We start from the raw sequence: 15,364 nt of genomic DNA on the forward strand, positions 1-15,364 counted from the left end.
ACGTGACACTGGGTCTCCTCCGTCCTCCTGACAACGGGGCACCGAGCTCTCACGCAAGCTCCCGGGCCAATGCTGCAGACGGAAGCCGGAGGGCCACTGGCAGCCCGGGAGCCTCGGCACTCGCCCATCTGTGGCAGAAGGCCGCTCTCTCTGCTCCGCTCCCTGCGCGGCTCTGGTCTGGGCACCCACTGCAGCCTCGGTGACAAGAGTGCAGACCTGCAGACGGCCACACAGCTTCTGCAACTCCTTTCTGGAAGGTTCTGGGGCCGAGGGAGGGCAGGGCGCTGGCAGGGGTGTGATTGTGGGGGTTCTTGAGTCCTGGCCAGCGTGCAGGACGGGAGGGAGGCGCATCCCTGCTGGTGGTTGGGGAAACTGAGGTGTGGCGGGGCTGGGGCTTGCCCCAGGTCGCAGTCAGTCCCGAGCCCTCCCTGAGGCCAGGCCTGCTTGGAAGGCCCATGATGCCGTGTCTGCGCTCTCTGCTACTTCTGGGAACACAGGAAATGGGGGGAGCTCTCTGCTTCCTGAGGAAGTTTCTTTAGGAAATACGCTGAACCCCAGGGAGCCTGGATCCGAGGCTGGGCGCAAACCTGGGGGGGGCCTTGCGGAGGGAGGAGAGGCGGGGGGAGCAGGGACAGGTGGCAGGCAGGGGACACTCCACGCCAGCACAGGACTGAGCCTCCTGGGACCTGGCTTCCTGGAATTGGCCCGGGCCGGGGCCTGGGGCCGTGCCCAGCTCTTTAGAAAACACCAGCTCCTGAGGGTTTGCTGATCTGTCGGTTTCCAGAGGAGGGATCCAATGTGGGCTCCTGCTGGCTTCTGACGGGACAGGTGGATCCTCCCTCAGGAAGAGCTGGGTGGGGCCAGAACGCCTCCCCCTGGCCGGGGCCCTGGGGCCAGAGCTGCTGCCCCCGCAGGCCTGTCACTGGAGTGAAGAGGCCAAGTCCCATCCCGTCTCTGCCCTGGGGCCCCGGGGCAGCAAGGCCCAGGGCGCAGCAGCCAAACCCAGGCTTCCCTCGCAGGAGGGCGGGCGTGGGCACCCACGTCCCAGCACAGCACCTAGCCTGTGCGGGGCTGAGCAGGGGGCAGTTCTGAGAGATTTACCCCGAGCTTGATCCTCACTGTGGCGAGGACTCACTGTTGCCCCCCAGGGACACTGTCCTTGGGTCACTGTCGGTGGGACCTCGAGGCAACGGGAGAGGCACCCGACAGTTACGGGCGTCCACCTGCCCGAGGCTGGGACAGGAAAGAATGAGACTCTGACGAAGGCTGGGGGCCACCGAAGGACACGGTGCCCGTCACACAGAGAGGGAGGCAGGTGGGCCTGGGCGGGGGAGGGAAGGGCAGCCCCAAGAGCTCAGGGCCCACCCGCCTACCCCTTCTGGCGCTGGGAGCAGCTCGCCCCGCCCCACCCCTGGTGATGATGCAGCTTCATTAGTTCCTGGGGACTTCGCCTCTCCAGGGGCAGCCAGCGAGGCTGGTCTCCCCAGGAGCCTCCCTGCTGCCTCCCACTCTCTCTCCTCCGAGGATCTGGGGGCACATACTCTGGCATCGTCTGCCATGGGCTGGAGGTGGGGCCCATGCGTGCTGCCTGGGGCACTGCTGGCCAGGCGGGCTGGGCATCCCACTGCCCTGCCCAAGGAGCCCGAGCAGAGGGCGGAGGACAGGTCACAGCTGGGTGGGGGCGGCAGGCGTGCCTGTGGACAGTTCTGACTGAAGTGAAGGTGAGCCGAGGGTCCCGGTCTGAAGACAGGCTCTGGGCTATACAGCTCTCAGACACCAGGCTAGAGACCCTGGGAGACCCCTGCTCGCCTTTCACCTAATTGGTACCTACCTCTAGGAGGATGAGGGGCAGACGGTGGAGATATCGGTGGGAGGGGATTATGAGACATTGGGCAGCCATGGAGAGCCAGGCCAGCAGTATGGTGGGGGAAGGAGGGGGGAGGGGGCCAGGCCGCCCCGTCCAGCCTCCCTGGGGACCCTGCATCAGGACAGGTTCGCCCTGGCAGCATCACCTGCCCCCAGTGCACACTGAGGCAGACCATCTGCAGCCCTGGCTGGAGTCCCCCCCAACACTTCTCATGTGCCTGGGGCGTACCAGGAAAATGTGGACAGATTTTAGCGGGAGCCCAAACCGAGTGCCGTCAGGGAGAACGTGAAAGCGGGCAGAAACAAGGGACGGCTCCAAGGCCAGAGTGAAAGCTGACTCGGACGGGGAGTCCCAGCCCAGCTTCTGCATGGGGCCTCCCCCGTCCGCACTGCTCCGACCGGGAGTGACTAGGAATGGAAACCGCCAGGGCGTGGGGGAGGGGGGCCCACGGAGGTCAGCGACTGCGGGAACGGGCTCTCATCTTCCGAGACGGGAGACCAGCCTGAACCCCGCTCTGTCCGACTTTCACTGGTGTCACCCAGGCTGGCTCCTGGGACAGGCAGCAGCCTGGCGAGAGCATCTGCTTCCCGCCCTGACGGGGCACTGGCCTGGCTGGCTGGCAGCCACGCTGGAGCCACGAGAAATGCCTTGCTCAGAGACTGTGATAGATAATTTAATGGATCCCCCAGCCCCAAAGAGACTTCGTGCAGATACGCAAAGAACAGAAACAAACTGAGCGTGGTCAGTCCGCTTTTCCTGGTGCGTGCGGTCTTTAGCCCCCAGGAACCCTGAAGCAGGAACGCAGCCCCTTTGCCCCGCCAGGCGCTGAGGCCAGGGCCGGCCCCGGGCACAGGAACGGAGGAGCTTCCTTCTGCGACGCCGGCCGCCTCCCCTGGCGGGTCAGAGCGCAGCCCAGCCCAGCCCACAGTGTTCCCGAGAACTTGCCGAAGAGGAAGTGCGTGCTGCGCGGGGCAGGGGTTGCAAATTACAGGGAAGAGCAGCCCCCCCCCCCCCCCCCCCCCCCCGGAGTGCCCATTGTGCAAGGCCGGCGGCGGCGGCGGGCCGGGGATTAACGTCAGGGCGGGCGGACGAGGTCTCTTGGCCCGGACTCGCAGTGCGAGCGCCTGGGGAACAAACAGGAAGGCCGCTCACCTGCGCGCAGCTCGGCCAGGGCTTCCTTCGGATAGCATCAGCAGCGCCGGAGAGTACACGCAGTCTTGTTCCCTGCTTTGAGTCTCCGGTGCTGGTGACGTCAACAGGGCCTGGGGCTGTCCAGTCCGGACAGGAGCAGGGGGCAGGCATCTGAGCCTTGGAGGCAGGGAGCCCTCGTCCCAACGCCGGGCTGCTGGCCGGGGACCTACACTCTTCATTTCCCTGGTGGCTCCTGCTTCCTTGACCTTAAGATAGGGCTTTTCCCCTGGCAATTTCCAGGAATGAGGTTTCCCTTCCAGCACAGCAGAGAAAACGAGATCAAAGAATGGGCGTTAGGCCACAGGACAGGAAGTTTCTGGTTTGTCCTGCAGGGCTCAGAGATGGCCTCTGCCACCTGTCAGCCCCCTCAGGCCTTGAGGTGTCTGAGCGCAGTATGCGTGGTCTGTGGCCAAAACAGGTGGAACACCTGTACACCCCCAGAAACACCTGGCAAAAGTCTCTGTGTCAACGAGGGGGCCGAGCCCTCCTCCGGGGCCTATCGGGTGTCCCACAGCCCCAGGCCCTCCCAAGAGCAGACCAACCCCAGGCCCTGTCCAACATGGGGACACAGAGCCAGGAGGCACGAGGAGAAACGTCCACTCTGAGGCCTGTCCATCCCCCACGGCAGAGGGCCCCATTGGCCCTAGAAAACCTTACCGTGGTTTTCCCTAGCTCCCCACGGAAAATGCCTGACCGGGACATCACACAGAAGATAATCATCCCCTTGTGACCGGTCAGGACACAGGTAGCACAGGGCCAGCCCCTTGTGCGGGGTTCGGCGACCTGCCCTCTCCCCTGCACCGTCTGCTTGAGAACGGACTGAGGCCTCTCCTGGAGGACATGACCCCAGGGCGCTGCTGCGTCCAGACTTCCACTCTTTCACGGGCTCCCCTTCCCCTCCTGGGAAGAAGCCTCTGTTCGGGAGGCGTGGGTGTGCTCGGTGGGGGCCAAACTCCCACCGAGATTTCACGGGCTTGGAGAACAGACGTAACAGGGCAACCTGGCTGGACTAGAACCAAGACGCAGGCTTAACACTGAAGGAAGGTATGGCACAGCCCACATGCAGGTGCACACACAGGCCTGCACACACAGGCATGCACACACAGGCACACATCTGCACACATGCACACACAGAGCAGACAAGATCTGCGGCTGTTGTGCCCACTCACCAACCTGCCAGGGACATCATTATGAAGATCTGCATTGTGCCCACACCTGATTCCAGCACAAAGTGTTTGGGGGTGGGGGTAGGGTTGTGGGGAGACCCTGTGGTGGTGCGTGTGCAGGCAGGGAAGAAGGGAGGAGCAGCTCAGCAGCAAGAGCGGACGCCACAGGGAAGTGGCAGCTACAGCTTCAGCGAAGGTGCCCTGCAGTCAGCGACACATGGACACACATCCTGGGAGGGATAGAATCCAGAGTGTGAGGGCACCAAGAGCCCCGGCCTCACCATGGACACTCCATCAGGCAGGCCAGTGCCTGGAAAAGGCCATTCCCTTCCTCCCCAAGGAGCCAGGGCCCTGGCAGAATCGAGACGGGTGAGAAGTAAGATGAGAGAGAAGCCAGGGTGAGCTGGGCCCACCCCGGGGGCGCAGGGGCTCCGGGAGCTGGCCTATGCGCTGCCGTCACTTCCATCCAAGGGAGCCACCAGGGCAGGGCCCCCGCGGAGGCAGGTGCTGCGGGCAGGGGCTCTGGCCTGCTCCCGCAAGGACCCTCCAGGACACCTCCCTGCAACCAGGAGGACCGAGGAGTCACCAGTCCCACATGGCCACGCCCACAGACACAGCACGCAGCCCGGGCCCCCTCTGGCAGGACCACCGCTCAGCTGGGCCCGAAGGCCTCCCACTCCCAGTGCCCAGTCGGAACCACACGTGAACACCTCCGACCGACAGGGATCTGCGCCGACGCTCACTGGTGCTCCTGCCCCTGTAGCCAGGAGGCACACAGAGGAGACAGACTCTTCCCAGCGGGAGAAACAGCCTCCTACTCTCGTCACCGGAGGAAGTGTGTTCAAATGCCAAGTGCAGCGCCGAGATCCTGGAAAACTCACTTCCCCAGCAGGTGGGGGAGGACGCTGATTCACCCAGAAGAGCACAATGTATAAAGGCAGCCCGTGTGCCGCGTGCATTACGCAGGCTGCCGTGAACAGGGCTCACCTCGGGCGCAGCTCTGATGCTTGAGGCCAGCTTCGGGCCCTGGGGAGGAGCTCTTTCTGTGAATCACCTGACACCTCTGGGACTCGCTCCACTCCGCCCTTTCGGAGATAGCCCGCAAGCTTCAGCCCCCCTACGTTTCTCCTCTGTCAGCATTTAAAGAGCAAAAAGAAAAGAAAAAGCACTGCCATTCCCACGGGGTTGGGGGGGGGGGGTGACTCTCCCTCCTCCTTGCCCTAGAGCCAGGGGCTGGCTTTCTGGCCCACATCCGGTAATAAGAGAACCAGTCTGCTCCTGGGTTCATTTGTTTAAACTCTTCAGAGTCTTAAAGGAAGACCGAAAGAAAGAATTATCCCAGGCAAAGATAAGACAGGTTGTACTGACCCTGTCCACAGTTAGCTCCCTGAGACAGGAGTAAATATTAACTTTGCAAATTGACCTGAAGATACTGAACAGAACCTTTTAAAAATCAATGTTTTTAATACCAATGACTCATCTACACCTTCCCCTATTTTCTAAATGTTATCATGGGACCAGGCAGCCACGGGAGCCTGCCATGATCAGCACATGCTGTGTGAACACCACCTGGGGTGGGCAGGACGCTAACTGGTGGACTTCTGGTGCTGTCCTTGACTCCCTCCCCTCCCCCCGATGATCCTAGGGACCTGTGGGTGGCACCCGGGCATGCTGGCCTACGAGGGCGCCAGAGGAATTTAAACCACTAGTCACCAGAACTATGAAGGCTCAAGACAGGACCAGGCCCTGGTCTGGAGAACTAGTGACCACAGGTGAGGGTGGACACAAACCCAGGGAGGCCGAGGTGACACTGCACTGTGATTAAGGGCTACAAAAGAGGGAAGCAGGTTCAAATCACAGCTCCGCCACTGGGACAGGCACCTTAACATCTCTGGGCCCACCCCCTCACCTGCAGAAAGTGGCTATGAGGACTGAGCTGGTGCAAATCAGATACAAGCCCTGACCTCCACCGGACACCAAATACTTCCTGTGCAGGTGCAGGGCTGACATTAGTGTGGGAGACCTTTCAATGTCACAGAAATGCTCTCCCTGCCAGAGTGCCTTATCATGTGCCTGGCACTGCATCAGGCCGCGTGAGTTCCACAAACGTGGTTCTCACATCCAGGCAAGACTCCTCACCCCACAAACTCCCAGAAACTGTGCAGGAAAAGGCAAGTGTGCTCCTGTGCAGTTTTGCGTAGAGAAGTGTATCGGGTTGTCCAAGGCCTGCATGACCACACCAGGACAGGTACGGTGCAACCGAACAAGGGCTGCTAGTGCGAGTTACCGAGAGTGGGCACGGGCCGCCGGGCTGGCACCAAGCAAGCACTCTCCTCCACTGTGGCATCGCTGCCCATGCTGTGCACGGGGGCACACGTGCACAGCAGCCAGGCGGGCGCAGGGCCCAGGGAGAACCTGCACGCTGGGCCTCGGACCTGGGTGTGGTGAGTCTGTGGGCTGGCAGCTGAGAGGTACCGGAGCTGGCCCAGGTCGCCCGGGGAGACTGGAAGCTTCACTCTGCAAATAGACCAGCGCGCTGGTCCTGGCATCTTGGACTCCCGCCACTCACAGTGGAGGGGGGATCTGGTAGAGGGCTGCGGCGCTGAAGTCAGGGTTACATTTTTTACATTTAAAAATGTGAATCATTAGCCCTGGCTGGCGTAGCTCCGTGGATTGAGCGCGGGCTGGGAACCAAAGTGTCTCAGGTTCGATTCCATGCTAGGGTACATTCCTGGGTTGCAGGCCATGGCCCCCAGCGGCCGCACATTGATGTTTCTCTCTCTCTATCTCCCTCCCTTCCCTCTCTAAAAATAAATAAATAAAATATTTTTTAAAAAATGTGAATCAGAGCTTGCTCCCACCCCAGCTCCCCAATCACCTGCCATCACACAGGGAACCACAAAGTCCTGCCCACGGCCCGCTCACTCTGCAGTCTTCAAATGCATCCCAGTCTCGTGGTGCAGGGCCTTTGCACCCACTCTTCCTGCTGCCTGGACTCTCTCCCTGAGTCCTTGTTTGCATTAAACCATCCCTATTGAAAAGCTGAGCTGCAAATATGCCTTTGATTAAAAAATGTAATAAACTATACTACCAGGAGTCATTTTTCTGGACAGCCATTTGTGCTACATGCTCAGCACACTAAGCACACCCCCGTGGAGGGAAGCAGCAGCTGTGGGAGATCCCCTGGGGACAACTCAAAACCCTCACAACCAAGGCTATGCATGAGACAAACCAGACATTTTTAAAATACAAGAAGCATAATGTACGTGAATCTTTGCATTTTGAAAATCCTATTTGTAACAACATTTCCAAGTGACAATTACAAAATTCAACAAATGGTGCTGGGAAAACTGGATGGATATACACATGCAAAAGAATGAAGCTGCACCCTTCCCTAACACCACAAACATTAACTCAAAATGGATCAAAGCCCTAAATGTAAGATCTAAAGCATAAAACTCTTAGAAGAAAACATAGGGGACACACACACTACCGTGAACTTGGCAGTGGCTTTTTGGACATAACACCAAGTGCACAGGCAACAAAAGAGAAAACAGATTACATCAGACTTGATCAAAACGTAAAACTCTTATACATCAACCGACAGTCAACAAAGTGAAAAGACAACCCACAGAATGAGAGTTATTTTTAAAAGTCATAGAGCTAGCAAAGGGTTAATATCAGAATACTACAAATTCCTGCAACTCAACAGCAAAAAGACAAACAGCCCAAATGAAAAATGAGCAATGGGCTGGAATAGATGTTTCTCCAAAGAAGATACACAAACGGCCAATAAGCACATGAAAAAGACGCTCGACATCCAATAGTCATCAGGGAAATGCAAATCAAAACCACGACGAGAGACCACCTCACGCCCACCAGGACCGTCGAACAGAAAACCAGTGTGGTGAGGAGGAGGATGTGTGCAGAGGGGTTTATCAGTTTGGCAGCTTCTGTAAGCGACACACGAGAGCGCCGTATGATACGGCAGTTCCCGTTCAGATACACGCCCAAAAAACCTGCAGCGGGGACAGAGGCTTGCACACCAAAACCCACGGCGGCAGCGTTCACGACAGCCAAAAGGCGGAACAAGCCCAGGGCCCATTAGCAGGCAGACATGAACGCACCATGTGTGGTGCGCGGGTTCAGCAGAAGACTCGGCAGTCCGCCATCAACGGGATGAAGTTCTGACGCGTGCTATGACGTGGATGGACCTCGAAGACGTTACACATGCTCAGGGGGATAGCCAGACCGAGGACACACACCTCATGACTCCCCTTACATGCATGAGGTGTGCAGCACCGTCAGATTCCCAGAGGCGGGAGTGGGAGGGAGGATCCCAGGGCTGGGAGGGGGCAGCTGAGCACGGGAGTTGCTGTTTCATGGGCACAGAGTTTCTGTTCAGTATGACAGAAAGTTCTGGAATAGTGATGATTATCACCTAATACTGTGAACGTTTTTAATGCCGCTGATTTCTGCACTTAAAAGTGGTTAAACTGAATGTTTAGTATTTGTTTATGTGGTCAATTTTACACAATTTTTTAAAAATTGGAAAACTACAAATAACAAAAAATCAGTAACAATCATTTTGTAACACACACTGGCACATTCAAAGACCACTTCAGTCCCCTTCCACATCTGCAGACACGTTTACGTGGGCTTGCCCTCACGCAGGGAGACAGCCAGGGGCCCTGAAGATGAGTCCTGTAAAGGCGGAGGTGTACCAGTTAGTTGCCTTCTGCCCTCCCACCTGAGCCCGGACTTAGCAAGTATCCAAAGACTTTGGGTTCACTCATCCCACCTTCTGAGCTTGCACGCCCCCTACAGGATGCTGCGTGCCATACTGTGTCCTACACTGTACCAGGGTCTGCCCCGGAGACCCGACACTGGTCGGAGAAGTCCTTCCCAAGCAGTCTAAGCACATACATCATAAAAAACACAACAGAGCAAACTTCACCTTCAGGACTTACTAGGACATCAGTTAAGTCTACGAAAGTACCTACCAACCACTTCCCCTCACCCTAATGTCAGGGCAACACGGCTAGGTCTGGCGGAATCAGTGTGCCGAGCATACTGACCACTGGCCTTGAAACCCTGCCTTGCCCGTGGTCTGACTTGCAGCCTCGGGCTGGTCTTCTCAGGCCCCAGACTCGTGATGCGTGCTTGGGACTCTAGTTTTAAAATCCTCTGGAATAAGCGGAAGGCGCGAGGCGAAACAAGTGTCTGGGGTGAGCTGAGCTCCTTCGGACATCAGGCTTCTCCCAGTTCACCCCGTGCACAGACCAGTCGGAGCCACCTACCAGGGCCGCCCCTTCCACGCCTCACAGGGAGGGCTCAGCTGGGAACAAGGGCCAGCTCAGACCAGCTGTGAGGGGCGGGAGGGTGGGGTGGGCGAAGTCCCACTGGGGGCCCGACGGGGTTCACACCCTACACAAAAAACCAGCAGCACGGGAGGAGAGAAGTTAAGTTCCTTAACTTGAATATGAGAGCAGTTCTTCACAAATTAAATTTTAAAAATCTATGTATCATTTTACTGCTTTTGTTCCTGACTCTAAAATTCATCACAGACCTCAAATACTGTCAAGTACTTGTTTTTATGCATACCTTTAAAACTGCATTTCTTTTGAATTCTAGCTGCAAAAACATTTAAAGAACTCATGTTTTCCCCTTGACCTTCACAGGAAGAGCAGAATATTACGAAGACGAGCCACGCCTTGAAGCTGGCCTTACCTACTTTTCCTGTAACATACATTCATAACATGTGTTTGTCATTTCCCTTCCTGAAGGCATTTTCGTAAGAACTCTCCATACCCGTAGCCTTCAAAATTAGGAGAGAAAACATATCCTTCCTCCTCACGCCCCTGCTCGTCAGCTGGATGACAACACGTGCACAGGCTCGGCCCCTGCCCCCGTCATTTCCCTGCGCCACTGGTCCCACTTCGGCAGGAGAGAGACCCTGCGTGCGCAGACACAGCCCGGACTAATTACATTAGTTTAGCTCCCATTACCTTATCAAACAATCAAAGAGGAAATGATACCGTGCTAGGAAAACTACAGAAACACAACACCCTTGATTTTATTCGCCAATCATCAGGCCCCACAAAAAAACATGCAGCACAGATGGACCAATTTCTGCCTCCATGAATTTTAAATTGCTTTTTACAACATTTCTCTGGCCCTGATGAGCGCGTGTTTCACAATATGCCGGCTTGTGAAATTCAAGCAACTGTGCCTCCCCGAGCTCCTCCATTCAGCCCCAGCCGTAGATCACACACTGCCTGCAGAAGTCTACTTAAAAGAAAAATGAGATTATTCTGAAATGCCACACAACAGAAACAGCTCACACACATTTCCAAGACCGCCACCATGAGGGACGCCTGCACGTGGCTGTGCGCACACAGGACGCCCGGAGCCCACGGCCCAGCGTCACGCTGGAGGGAGCACCGCCAGGAGGGCCCGCGTTCCCTCCCTGACGTGACCTTCAGGAGGGCCTCTGCCGGACTTCGGCTCACACGGGCCGCATCTGCGGGAAGTGAACTGGGCCCCGCCCCCGCCCCCGCCCCCCCCCCCCCCGCCCCGTATCCTCGGCCCGTGGCCCAGCCACGGATGAGAAGGAAATCTGTGGATCTGTGGTGAAGGGACCCTGGTCCCCACCGTGTACATCATTTAAAGAACTTCAACCAACTGCACAGGCTCTAATCCGTGAGGCCTTTTCATGATACCTGTTATACGAGAAAGAGGACTTCACTCTGAGTTTACCAAGGGCCCAGTAAACGTGAGGAGAGCGTTCCTACCAAGCACTCTCCTATGCGGCTCCCCAACACCAAGTCCGTAACGTTCCAGAACACGACACCTGGAGCACACCACCGACTCTTCGGACTCTCTTTATTCAAAACTGAAAGAGGCACGAAAGTACAGAACTAAAACGTCCGACGGCATCTGAACTAGCAGGGTCACCAAAAGGTGTCAAGGTAAACTCGCATTCAGGGGATTAATTATAATTACTAGAGAGAGAATGAACTGTTTTTCAAAGGAGTGTGTCTCGGGAAAATGCTGACCAATGGGGCAGGTGGTTATTAAACCCCCATCTGGGGGGAACCCACAGGTCTCAGAGAGTGGCCTGAGCGGCAGGAGCCACTCTGAGAAGCCAGGCGCAGCTGACACGGCCGCTGCCACAGGATGGATTCTCTCTCAGGCTCCCCTTGGCAAGACTGACCAGCCGCCCACAAGGACCTCCCCATCCAGGAGGAAGCTGTGTGGACACCTATTCATTCCCACCCGTCTCTAGTCCAGAACGCCCGGCCATCTGTAACACACGGTGCACCGTGATGGCGTCAGAACACAAAGCGGGGACCTCGGGGAGGGGAAGGGACAGGCCTACACATCGCAGCCCAGAGCTCGGAGGTCCTCCAGGAGCTCCCGGGCCACGCTCTGCAGCCGGGGGTTGCGGCTCCTGGACATGGCCAGGATGCGCTGCAGGGGCAGGGAGCTCCGGAACTCGGAGGCCGACTTGGAGAAGACTTCTGGTTCCAGAACCACCGACTGGACAAGTCGCAGAACGTGAAGACACACCTCTGCGTCCGGATCTGAGGGGAAAGAGTAACACCCTGGTTAGAATGCAACTCCCACAGGAATCTCTGGGTGGAACCTACCACCCAGGGTTCTTGGATTTGCTGAATGTCAGACTTGACGGTTTTGAAAACTATGAGCTGACCCAGAAACAACATAACTTCTTGATGTAAAAGCTTAGCTCATAAGAGCAGCATGACAGAACTCATCTGTCATCTATTTAGTAACATCCTGTCTCCAAATATTACTCACAATCCTGTAACTTCAAAATGCTGAACTAAAAACGCACGGGCTTTCACGCCGCTGACGGGAACGCTGTCCTCCTGCAGGGCTGCGTTCAGAGGCATTGCCTCACCGCCACCCCGCCTGCGGCAGGCCCGAGACACCTCGGCGTGCGCTCGGAACACCGAGTTCCGGAGCCACAGGCCGCGGCCTTCACGCCGTGTTCCATTCTTCCCGTGTGAGTTACGGAACCTGGCGGCCCCGCGTGTACTGTGGCGTCCGTGAAAACAGCTGGGCTGAAACAGCAGCCCAGCACCAAGTTCTGCCCCTCACCCGGGTGGATCCAGCTTTCCCAGCATTTCTCCCCGTGGGGGGCCTTTAACACGCCATGAGTTTACTTCTTGATTGGATATTGTAACTGGGACCAGGCTCAAAATCAGGGCCTCGTTCTTAGCACTAGGCTTGCTAGTGCTTCAAAACCTGTTAAATAAGTGAATTGAAAGAGTGGACACAACAAACCTTGGGCAGGAACTGCCACAATACCAAGGCCCACCCAGGGCTTTCCCTTCTAATCCAGAGCCCCCAGGGCACCGCGAGGACTGCTGTGCTGGGGAAGGAGAAAAGAAAACCCTGTGATATCCGGGACGGGGGGGGGGGGGGGGGGGGGGGGAGTCCAAGGCCCAGAGTCCTCCCGCCTTGGGGGAGGGGAAGGAAACTATGTCTAGTGCAGGACCCGCCAAGGGCACCTGCAGAGGGTAGCTGTCACAGGGAGAAGACCACTAGCAAGGCCCCGCCATCCCCACGCGTGTGGACAGGAGTTGAACCGGAACAGCAGAGACTTCCCCTGCATCCTCCACCAGGAGCCCAGCAGACTCCGAGTAGCCAGGAGAGCAGTCTGTGGCTGGGGGGGAGGGGCAACGGATGGACGGACACCCTCCGAGGCACAGACCCAAGCTGAGGGGGCGGGCGGGCACCCAGGAAGGCACGCTGGCCCCTCAGCCCCCTCCCTCAGCACTAGGAAAGGTCAGAGGAATATGTAATCCCTCAACTTTATTTTCATCAAATTTGTTTTATGTGTGCTAATTCCTTCACTGTTTCATATAAATTCCAGTTAAGTTTGTCTCCCAACTGTTAAAAATTCTGCTCGGGTCTGGGTTGAAATTGCAGTGAACCAGGATATTAATTTGGAAGAGAATTAATGTCACTATGCTGCATTTTCCTTTTTTTTTTCTTTTTTGGCCTATTGTGTATAGTCTGTAATGAGCAGTTTTCACTCAACATTATGCTTTGGAGCGTCATCTGGACTGATAACAGAAACTGTAGTTCATCCATTTCCCATCCATTTCATTGCATGAATTGATTACAATTTATTGTTCATTCTTCAATTAATGAATATTTTGAGGTTTTCTTGATTTATATTATTATAAATTATAAACAATGCTTCTACAAAAACTTTAAGTGCCTCCAGTAAGATTTTATTCTTTTTTGCAGGGGAGCGTGGGGCTTTAAATCCCTATTCTATATGTTCTTAATGAAGCCTTTAAAAATTATAAAGTAAGGCATACACAAAATTAGAAAAAAATGTAACTCATCTGTATGTGCTCATTACCCAGCGTAGTCATGTCACAGGATTTTTCCCGACCCATCCTCCCACCACCCTCGCCTTAGACAACCATCAGTTTGTTCTCTGTATCCGCGGGTCTGTTTCTGTTTTGTTTTGTATGTTCATTTGTTTTGTTTTATTTAGATTCTACATATAAGTGAAATCATATGGTGTTTGTCTTTCTCTGACTTACTTCACTCAGCACATTGAAAGGTCTATCCATGTTGTCATAAATGGCAAGATTTCCCTTTTTATGACTAATATTCTCTCTATATATATGATGTATGTTATATATATTATATATAATATAGTATTATATAATATATATAATCACATCTTCTTTATCCATTTATCTATTGTGGGCACTTAGGTTGCTTTCATATGCTAGCTATTGTGAATAATGCTGCAGTAGACACTGGGGTGCACGTACCTTTCTGAACTAGTGTTTTCGTTTTCTTCTGATAAACACTCAGAAGTGGAACGGCCGGGTCACACAGCGGGTGTTGTCCCAGTGGCCGCACCAGCTCACACTCCCACCAGTGAGGCCCTTTCTCCACATCCAGCGCTTGTTGGCTGACTTTCTGATGAGCCATTCTGACAGGTGTGAGGTGGTAGCTCACTGCGGTTTTGATTCCCATTCCCCCGACGGTCAGTGATGTTGAGCATCTTTTCATATGTTTATCGGCCATCTGTGTGTCCTCTCTGGAGAAATGTCCTCTGCCTGCTTTTCAATTTAAAACATTTTTTGGTGTTAAGTTGTATGAGTTCCTAATATATTTGGGGTATTAATCCCTTATCAGATGTATCACTGGTGAATAACTTTCCCCATCAAACAGATATTCTTTTCATTTTGTTGATGGTTTCTTTTGCTATGCAAAAACTTTTTAGTTGAATGTAGTTGCTTTAAAAATTTTTTCTTTTGTTGTCCTTGTTCAAGGAGATGTATCCAAAAAGGTATTACTAAGACTGATGTCAAAGAGTTTACTGCCTGTATTTTCTTCAAGGAGTTTTACAGTTTCAGGTCTTTAATCTAGTTTGAGTTCATTTTTGTATATGATGTAAGAAAGTGATCCAATTTCTTTTTCTTTCTTTTCTTCTTGAATGTATATCTGCACCCTCGGCACAAGCAAAGGTTAGAGGAATCTGCAGCCAGAGTGCACAGAACGTAACCACTGCAACAACAAAAGCCAAACCCAGTCTCACACCCCAACGTGCCAACAAGAGGTGCGGCCTTTTCCAGCAGTAAACACCATTTATCTCGCTCTCTCTGCAGAGGTTGGTGGCTATGGCCCAGAGGCCAAATGCAGTCCATGACCTATTTTTGTGCAGGCTGTGGGCTAAGAGTGATATTTACACTTTCAAGGGTTATTTAAAAAGAAAAACAAACAGAAGACTAATGTGCAACAGAAACCACATATGGCCCTCAAAGGTCAAAATATTTCCTACCTGGCCCATTACAGGAAAAGTGCTAGCTCCCTCCCCCACCTTCCACCCTCTACTGCCCTATACACAACGTCCAACATCAGATCAGAAATCACAATGACCAAGCCAGGGAAACGCAAAGCCCACAATGATAAAGTAATCAACCAGACTGAGATGACCCAGAGAGAGGAACAAATACAAGAACAATCAGAAAAGGAATTTCAAATAAATATGATTGGTAAGTAGGAAAACACTTTGGAACAACAACTATCACCAGAAATAAGGAGGGGCTTTGCATAATTATGCATAATTATAACGAGGTCA

General features: G+C 54.5%; 1 protein-coding gene across 1 annotated transcript in view; it reads right to left on the minus strand.

The window, feature by feature from the left end:
* Window positions 1-11,092: 11,092 nt before the first annotated feature.
* Window positions 11,093-15,364, minus strand: part of LOC114491073 (heat shock transcription factor 2 binding protein) — an 84,534-nt gene continuing 80,262 nt past the window's right edge. Inside the window, exon 8 of the mRNA XM_028505233.2 lies at window positions 11,093-11,810. Within this exon, the coding sequence (XP_028361034.1) occupies window positions 11,602-11,810 (209 nt within the window). The 3' untranslated portion in view covers window positions 11,093-11,601. The remainder of the gene's footprint in view (window positions 11,811-15,364) is intronic.

This window comes from Phyllostomus discolor, chromosome 2, assembly GCF_004126475.2.
Source record: "Phyllostomus discolor isolate MPI-MPIP mPhyDis1 chromosome 2, mPhyDis1.pri.v3, whole genome shotgun sequence".
NCBI classification, from domain to species: Eukaryota; Metazoa; Chordata; class Mammalia; order Chiroptera; family Phyllostomidae; genus Phyllostomus; species Phyllostomus discolor.